The sequence below is a fragment of the Danio rerio genome, chromosome 23 (genome assembly GCF_049306965.1).
Source record: "Danio rerio strain Tuebingen ecotype United States chromosome 23, GRCz12tu, whole genome shotgun sequence".
In the NCBI taxonomy this organism is placed as follows: domain Eukaryota; kingdom Metazoa; phylum Chordata; class Actinopteri; order Cypriniformes; family Danionidae; genus Danio; species Danio rerio.
The window spans coordinates 24,539,852-24,548,519 of NC_133198.1; the positions used below are offsets into that span (position 1 = coordinate 24,539,852).

The 8,668-nt window shown below is 34.6% G+C and overlaps 1 protein-coding gene across 18 annotated transcripts in view; it reads left to right on the forward strand.

Annotated features, from left to right (window-relative positions):
- The window catches only part of arhgef10lb (Rho guanine nucleotide exchange factor (GEF) 10-like b), a 99,953-nt gene extending 93,997 nt beyond the window's left edge, over nucleotides 1-5,956 (forward strand). For all 18 annotated transcript variants that reach the window (XM_073938949.1, XM_073938947.1, XM_073938940.1 and 15 more), the window contains 2 exons: nucleotides 1,610-1,735; nucleotides 1,821-5,956. In XM_073938949.1, the coding sequence (XP_073795050.1) occupies nucleotides 1,610-1,735; nucleotides 1,821-2,359 (665 nt within the window). In that variant the 3' untranslated portion in view covers nucleotides 2,360-5,956. The remainder of the gene's footprint in view (nucleotides 1-1,609; nucleotides 1,736-1,820) is intronic.
- The last annotated feature ends 2,712 nt before the right edge of the window (nucleotides 5,957-8,668 follow it).

An 8,668-nucleotide genomic window follows, 5' to 3' on the forward strand; every position in this document is an offset into this window, starting at 1 on the left:
GGGCACATGAGTCAAGTAGATTCACTGTCTAAAACTGAACAAGCTTCTGGCAGAACAAAATACTGACATGATTACATTTGATTTGATTTAAAAAGTGAAATAAAATTCCTAAAATAATTATTAACAAGATAAAGAAGTAACAATATACAGTTGAAGTCAGTATTATTAGCTCCCCTGTATATTTTTAAGAGAAAGATTTTTTAACACATTTGTAAACATAATAGTTTTAATAACTAATTACTAATAACTCATTTATTGAATCTTTGCCAAAATGACAGTACATAATATTTTACTAGATATTTTATAAGATACTAGTATTCAGCTTAAAGTGCAATTAAAAACTAGGTTAGTTAGGTTAACTAGGCATGTTAGGGTGATTAGGTTATTGTGTAACAATGAAGTGTTACCAAATATTGCTCAAGAGGGCTAAGAATATTGACCTTAAAAAGTTTTTTTTAATTTATTAAAACACCTTTTATTGTAGTCAAAATAAGACTAAAGACCAAATATTGTAGACCAAATAAGACTTTCTGCAGAAGAAAAAATATTATCAGACACACTATGAAAATTTCCTTGCTTAAAAACAGAAAAGAAAAGAAAAAGAAAAGTAAAGAAATAAAATTCACAGGAGGACTAAAATTGTGACTTAAACTATATATTAAACAATGTAATAAACAATTTTATATAAACAAAAGTTATAAACAAAATATGAAGCTAATTACATCCCAAATAGTAAAATGTGACCTTAGACTGACAAGAAGCTGCCAAATAAAAATGCAATAAAATATATCTTTAATTAAATAAGAATGCGATAAATTTAATTAAATCAATAAAAATATATATGATTTAAAAATAAATGTGACAAATTATCATTTTCTTATATAAAAAATGTAAAGTGAACTCTCTGTAAAACTGGGAGCTGCATGCAAAATACAAAAAAAAAGAATTATTAAAGAAAAAACTGAATAAAATTTAAGTGACGCGGTGGTGCAGTAGGTAGTGCTGTTGCCTCACAGCAAGAAGGTCACTGGTTAGAGCCTCGGCTGGGTCAATTGGCGTTTCTGTGTGGAGTTTGCATGTTCTCCCTAAGATCGCGTGGGTTTCCTCCCGGTGCTTCGGTTTCCCCCACAGTCCAAAGACATGCGGTACAGGTGAACTGGGTACACTAAATTGTCCGTAGTGTATGTCTGTGAATGAGTGTGTATGGATGTTTCCCAGAGAAGTGTTGCAGCTGAAAGGGCATCCGCTATGTAAAACATGTGCTGGATAAGTTGGCGGTTCATTCCGCTGTGGCGACCCCGGATTAATAAAGGGATTAAGAAAATGAATGAATGAATGAATGAATGAATGAATGAGAAGAAAAAAAGAAAATTAATAAATGAAATTTAATTAAAAAAAAAATTAAAAACTGAAAATAGACAATAAAAATAAAACAATATTAAATAAATTGATAATGACAAAAATGTAAACAATACTAAAAAAACAAAAACAAATATGAAATAAAAGTGACAATTTATTATATATTTTTTTCTTGGGTCACACGCACACACATACAGAAAAATAACAATAAGAATATAAAAAATGACAAGATATCATATTCTGTTCTCAGCTCAAAAGCCCAACCTGTGTGTAAGCAGCCTCCTCATCTGCCAGGGTCTGCTTTGGGTTGGCACAGCTCAGGGTATTATTGTCACCTTGCCAGTACCCAGACTGGAGGGCATCCCAAAAATAACAGGTGAGACGCAATTCAAACAAACAAGCCATTACATCTAATCCTCCTTCATATTGACAAACACAACCCCTCCCTCTTTCCCCATCAGGAAAAGGAATGACCTCACTCAACGCTCACAATGGCCCTGTCGAATTCCTATTGGCCACTTCCAGTGTTTTACCCCAAGATTTCCTCAAGCGTGACTCTGCAACGGACAATGTGGATTCAAATAGCGGAGGTGATGAAAAGGAGGCGACAAATTCCTCTGAGGAGTCGCTCCAGCAGGCGGACGCCACTTCTCAAGGAGAAGCCAAAAGCAAAGGCGTCCTTCTGCAATACCACCTTCGCTCCACCTCCAGACTCCCAGGAAAAGTCCTGACGGCGCAGCCTGAAGAAACACCAGACTCAGCCCAGCACACTGTGGAGCACAGCCTGGAGGATGGCTCCATCTATGAGCTAAGCGATGATCCTGAGGTTTGGGTCCGAGGGCCTGGGACAACATCTAAGGAAGCGGGACGTCGGGAGAAGGTGACCTCTGCTGCGGTTATATCCGGTGGAAAAGGGTTCCGTCGCTTAGCTAATTCCTCACACTCGGCAGAGTCCAGTGAAAATACGCTGATGGTCTGGCAGCTGCCCATTACAGTTTGAGGCAGGAGTGTGTGGAGGATTGCTGGATCACTGAAGGACAAACACACACTCTAAGCCTGTATTTGTGTGGCTTATGTGGATTATTCATTCCACGTTCTCCTCCAGAAGGTTTTGAAGGAATATTTCCCCGAATCAGTGAACGTTAAGCTATGGCTGTGGTATAATGTCGATTTTCCACAAAAATTCTATTATTTTATTCTCAGAAATAGTAGCTCTAGCGAGGCCTTTATAATGGAAGTGAATGGAGCCAATCTGGAATCAGCACTCCTAAAGCTTGCACAGTCTACCTCTCTGAGGAACATTTCATTCGCTAAATTTCACTTTTAATTTCACTTTCAAAGAAATTAAGCTATTGATAATATAAATATTATTTTTGTCTAGTCAAGCAAATATTGACTGCGTTTAAATATTGCCCCAAATTTGACATTTTTAAAGTGCTGATTTGACATAATATATCTTCTTAACTAAGCCCAAGCCACAATAGTAGTCTAACTTAGATATTATATATGCACTGTAGGGGATAGTCAATAACTTGCCATGCATTGAAGGATTTTAAGTGCACAATGTGGAGGCAAAGAACCTCCGTGAAGTGCATTTCAAGAGTTCACACTTAGCTGATGATTGATTATAAAGCTCGTTTGGCATGCTGTCCCGGGAGAGAGCCCTGAGCTCATAAGATCCTCGAGTCCGTGGCTCCCTCCTGATTGCAAGGCGAGAGGGGAGTTTAAGCTCAGGTAGATCTTGAGAACTCCCCTGTAACCAATGAACAGATAGTGATTGCTCTTAAGAGATAACTTCTTACTAGGAGCATGTCTATGGTGCCGATTTGGACTAGTCAATTAACTTAAGTTGCATGTTTTTTGACAGTGGCAGGAAACCGGAGAACCCGGGAAAAACCCACGTGAGCACGGGAGAATGTGTAAACTACGCACAGAAACGTCGGCTGTCTTGGTAAAGACTAGAACCAGTGACGTTCTTGCTGTGAGGCAAAAGTTCTAACCACTGGGCCACCGTGCCACCCATCTAGGAAAGGAGGAGAAGTAGGGGTTTAAAGGTGTATTCTTCAAAACAAAGATGACTGTTATATGGAACTTGGGGTATTTATAGTGGCTTAGGAATCGTCTGATTGGTGAATCATGAATTGAATAATGCGAGGCCGGCTGCAAGCAATCATAAGCATGTGGTCCTCTCGAAAATAGTTTATAAATAAACCCTACTTGAAGTTCTTTAACGCATGGCAAGCCATTGATTATCATGCTTATTTTATGGTCATTTGCTAAGTTTTAGATAAGTTTAAATAAAGTTTGCTTTTTGTAGCATACTATTTGACTGCTACTGATAATGGGACAACATGTATACAATGTTGAAGGTGTGATTATTAGCCTTCCTATGAATTTTATAATTCTTTTTCAAATATATCTCATTATATATATTTTATTTCTGGAGAAAGCCTTATTTATTTTAGTTTAGATGAAAAAAAAGAGATTTTAAAACTTTTAAAATCATTTTTTAAGGTCAATATTATTAGCGTTGTTAAGAAAATATTTTATTTTGAGACAGAATAAACCATTGTTATCCAACGACTTGCCTAGTTAACCTACTTAACATAGTTAAGCCTTTAAATTCCACCTTAAGCTGAATACTAGCATCTTGCAAAATAACCAGAAAAATATTATGCACTGTCATCATGGCAAAGATAAAAGAAATTAGTAAACTATTTCACAAGAGGGCTTATAACAATATGTTTGGTTTTTGCATCCAGATGTACACTTTAGAACTTATTTAGTGGAATACAACCAGCAAGTGTTTTTTGACATGATTCTTTTTTGCTGACAACTTATAAATCATACTCAGCCGTTCAGTTTATCACATTAATAAACAACACACTGAAAACACACCCTGAGCTGCACACGTCAAAGGGTGACAGTTACGTGTGATTCAGATTATGTATATATATAAGCAATGAAATCTTTATGATCTGATAATCATGCAAAATCATATTATTACCATTTCATCTACAAGAAGCTGATTTTTATTCTCATTAGGCAAGAACTTACAACCTTAAAATAAAAGTATTTATGATTTAAATGGATTTAAAGGTCAAATAGTACACTTAACAGAAAGTGCTTTTATAAAACGATACGCTTCTTAAAGCTCTTTCTCAAATTGCCTTCTTTCACTTCCATTGAAAACGCCCCAGCAAATAAGTATTGAACACGTCATGTTTTTTCCTGAGAATAATATAAAGGACCTGTTGACATGGAATTGAAACAGATTTTGGTAAAACCCAACCAATACAAAGAAAAAAATTAAACAAAAACAAATAATTGTGGAAAAAAAATTGGTACTTGTAAAACCAATGAAATGACACAAGGAGAAAATACTGAAGTACTGAAACGTATTTAATACTTATTGTATATAACAGGCTTTTTTTGTGATGGTAGCTTAAAGACGCCTCTCATATGGAGAATGAAGTCACATGAATTGCTCACGTGTGAGTTTTTCACGTGTAAAAATCTTGATGGTTCTCTGGGTCTCATCCTACAAATCTGATCTTATTTTGTATTTTATATTGGACTCAAGTCAGGTGATTGGCTGAGCCATTCTACAGCTTGAATTTTTCTTTCTCTGAAACCATTTTTACGTTTTATTAGTTTCCTTGGCCACCCTGATTTCATCGTCATCATCCTAATAATGTAGATGTTGTACTGAAGCAGCTAATATTCATTTACTATGATGATGAGCAGAGGGTTGCTGATTAACTACTGAGAGATTTTAGCGACTGTCTGGGCATTCACTGCCTCTCTACACCTCCCTTTCTTCATGTGTTCATTACTTTATCTCTGCGTCATTTCATTACACATAACTTCATTTGTAAACTTATTAGATTTGTTATCCTTGCATATATGGATTTCTTTGGTTGTTATCAACATCAGGGGGGAAATTTCTAGTCAACAGCACCTTTAGAAATATGTTTTCTAAGAAAAATGGTGACGTGTTCAATACTTACTTTCCCAGCTGTGTACAGAATTATAGGTTGTATAACTGACATTATGCCACTAATGCTGTCGGGGGAGCTGGAATATTCATTGAAGTGAATAAAAATGTATTGTTCAACATTCATCTCTCGTAATAAAAAAGCATGTACTTTGTAGGTTGTAAAAATGCAGCGCACAACTAAATATAAAATAATCACACCACTAAAAAGATGATCACAAAATGACTGACAGCATCAAGTGATTGAATTTTACTACATCTCATCTGCATGTGAGGAATCAGGGTAAGTATTGTCATCTTTTTTACTTCATTTTTTTCTCCCAGAAGTAACACAATGTAATCCTTAGTATGTATCAGAGTATTGAATGTGACCCAATTCTTTCTTTAAATGATAAAACTTCTTTTTTTTATGCAGCACCATCAGAAAAGCGGTGCGCACAGAAAAGTAAGGCAGTAGAACATTGGGAGTCAGTTTATTTAAATGTGTTTTAATGTTATTTTAGTGTGAAATGTGCTAGGGAAAAACACAGGTACTTGTTTCTGGCAGTTCTCATTGTTCGCAGTGTCACTTTGTTAAAAAATAAATCATATTTACTATGATTGACGCTTATGCAGTTTTTTTTCTTCGTTACAATTTATTTCCTAAGCATTTAATTTGATTTGAAACTGACTTTGAAACGGCATTGTGTGTGAAGGCCTGCTGTAAATGAATACTGCAGAGTAATATTTTATGTTGAATCGCAGCGTATTTTCAGCCTTTTATCTCTGGGCAGCCACTGCCAGCTCTCGCGGTAAACATATCAGCAAACGCAGTATGGCGCAGCTCAGGCAGCGGTTAATATATGCACGCTGTGACACCAGCGCTACGTGAAGAGGATGCCAAATCACATCTCTGGCAGACGCGAGTAAAACTGACCTGTCAGAATTTGAAGGAGCTGTCAGTCATCGAAATTCTGACATGCTAGTACAGGTATAAGATACAGGTGCTCATTTCCTATTCTAATGTTATGGTGATATTTAGAATGTGTTGTTAGACCCCAAAAAAAAAAAAAAAAAAAAAAGCTACTACGTTTGCAAATAGGAAACTTTGGTTTACTTTGAATATGGTGATTTTTCTCTGTGATAGCAAGTTTCTGGTGAGGAGCCGGGTTTAGTTTGAGGAGCTGTAAACTATGCTTACATCAAAGGCTTCTAATTAGAGATGTTTGATTGCTTTGTGTCTTGTGGGAAATCAAGACGCTCATTATTGCTAATTGAAGGACTTGATCAAGATAAAGCCCCTCCTTTTGTAAAGCTTAAATAGAAAGCACCATGTTCATACCTCTGTGATTATGGAGGACGTGCCAGTAACTTTACTTCTTTTGAATATGACTACCACTGAAGCCTGTGTGCTGACAATAAATACTTTGTTTAAAAAGATGGATTGTTTTGTTTATTTTTAAAATGTATATATGATAAAATTCATAGCCATTATTTTTACTGCAGTAAATCACTCAAATTATTTGTACATTTTACAAAAAAATTGCAATTAGCAGCCACACTGTAAACAAACTATTGTTGCCTTTCATCTTTTATGAGTCATTTTAACTTACATTCCATTAAACTGAACAAAAGGGCTTAAAATATATCTTAAAATTAAGATAGGGCTGCACAATAATGGAAAAATTTGATATTGCAATATTTTTTGTTTTCTGCAATAAATATTGCGATGAATACAGTTGGAGAAGGTAATTTGATTAGCTCTATTTGGCAGTTTTCTGGTTAGTTTAACAGCATTCAGGTAGAGAAATGAATAACAATGCAAAAAAAAAAAAAAAAAACGTTTTTCTTGTCTGGTTTCTGGTCCAAAAATTAAAACTAATTCTTAGACTAACAGTAAAAATATTTAGTTTTCATCGTCAGAAGAAATAGATGAAAATTAAGAGTTTTTTGTTTTTTTTTTAAGGAAATTATCACCAGTGGTTAATTAATCTTGCTTTCGCTTTGAAATGTAGATATTTGGACTGGAAACAAGACGAAAATTTTAAGCAATTTTTTTCCCCACATAAATACTGTAATTAAATACAATTCTGTGGCCAATTCCTGGTCAACTATAATTCAGACTTGACATATCTTTGCAATGTGACTATTGTGAATGCGCACAATGTGACATCAATGCTGAAACGATATATTGTGCTGTCCTACTTTTTGGAATAAATTATATTAAAAATAACATACAGTTGGTCAGAATTATTAGCCCCCATTTAAAAATTTTTTCCCTTTTTTTATATTTCCCAAATGTTTAACAGAGCAAGGAAATGTTCACAGTATGTCTGATAATATTTATTCTTCTGGAGAAAGTCTTATTTGTTTTATTTCGGCTAAAATAAAAGCAGTTTTTAATAATAAAAAAAAAAAAACACATTTTAAGGTCAAAATTAGCCCCTTAAAGCTATATTTTTAATAGTCTTTAGAACAAACCATCATTATACAATACCTTGCCTAGTTACCCTAACCTGCCTAGTTAACCTAATTAAGCCTTTTAATGTCACTTTAAGCTGTATAGAGGTATCTTGAAAAACATCTAGTAAAATATTATTCACCTATCATCATGACAAGGATAAAAGAGATTAGTTATTAGAAATGAGGTATTAAAATGTTTAGCAATGTGCTGAAAAAAATCTCTCCATTATACAGAAATTAGGCAAAAAAAAATAAACAGGGTGGCTAATAATTCAGGGGGGCTAACAATTCTGACTTCAACTGTATGTTGTCATGACATATATAGTTTTATAGTGTAGCAAATATTATGTTAAATTAAAGCATTTGTTGTTAAAAAAACAGATTCAGAAAGCCAAACATAGTATTTTCTTATAAAACATACAAATACATCAGTGCCAACAGCCTACAGGATAAGTGCACTGACATATTGCAATATGGTGCTCACGGTGACCCGAGTTCAATTCCTGGCTCAAGGTCCTTTGCTGACCCTTCCCCTCTCTCTGCACCTAATACTTTCCTGTCTGTAACCTCCACTATACTATCCAAATTAAAGATGAAAAAACCCTAAAAAATAAACGTACAAATATAAAGCAGCCTACTGTGGATAAAAGATTTAGATAATATTTTATATATAAAATATGACATGTTTTTGACCTACCAAAAAAAATTTGATGTAGGATTTTCTTTGTACACAAGTCATTTTAATATTCATTACATTCATCAAAACACAATGACATTATTTAATTTAGTCTATTTGCTTTGCAGAGAAAATACATAAAATCTCTCTTTTTTTCTGATCTCGAACCACTGGCCTCAAAAAATCCTGGAGGG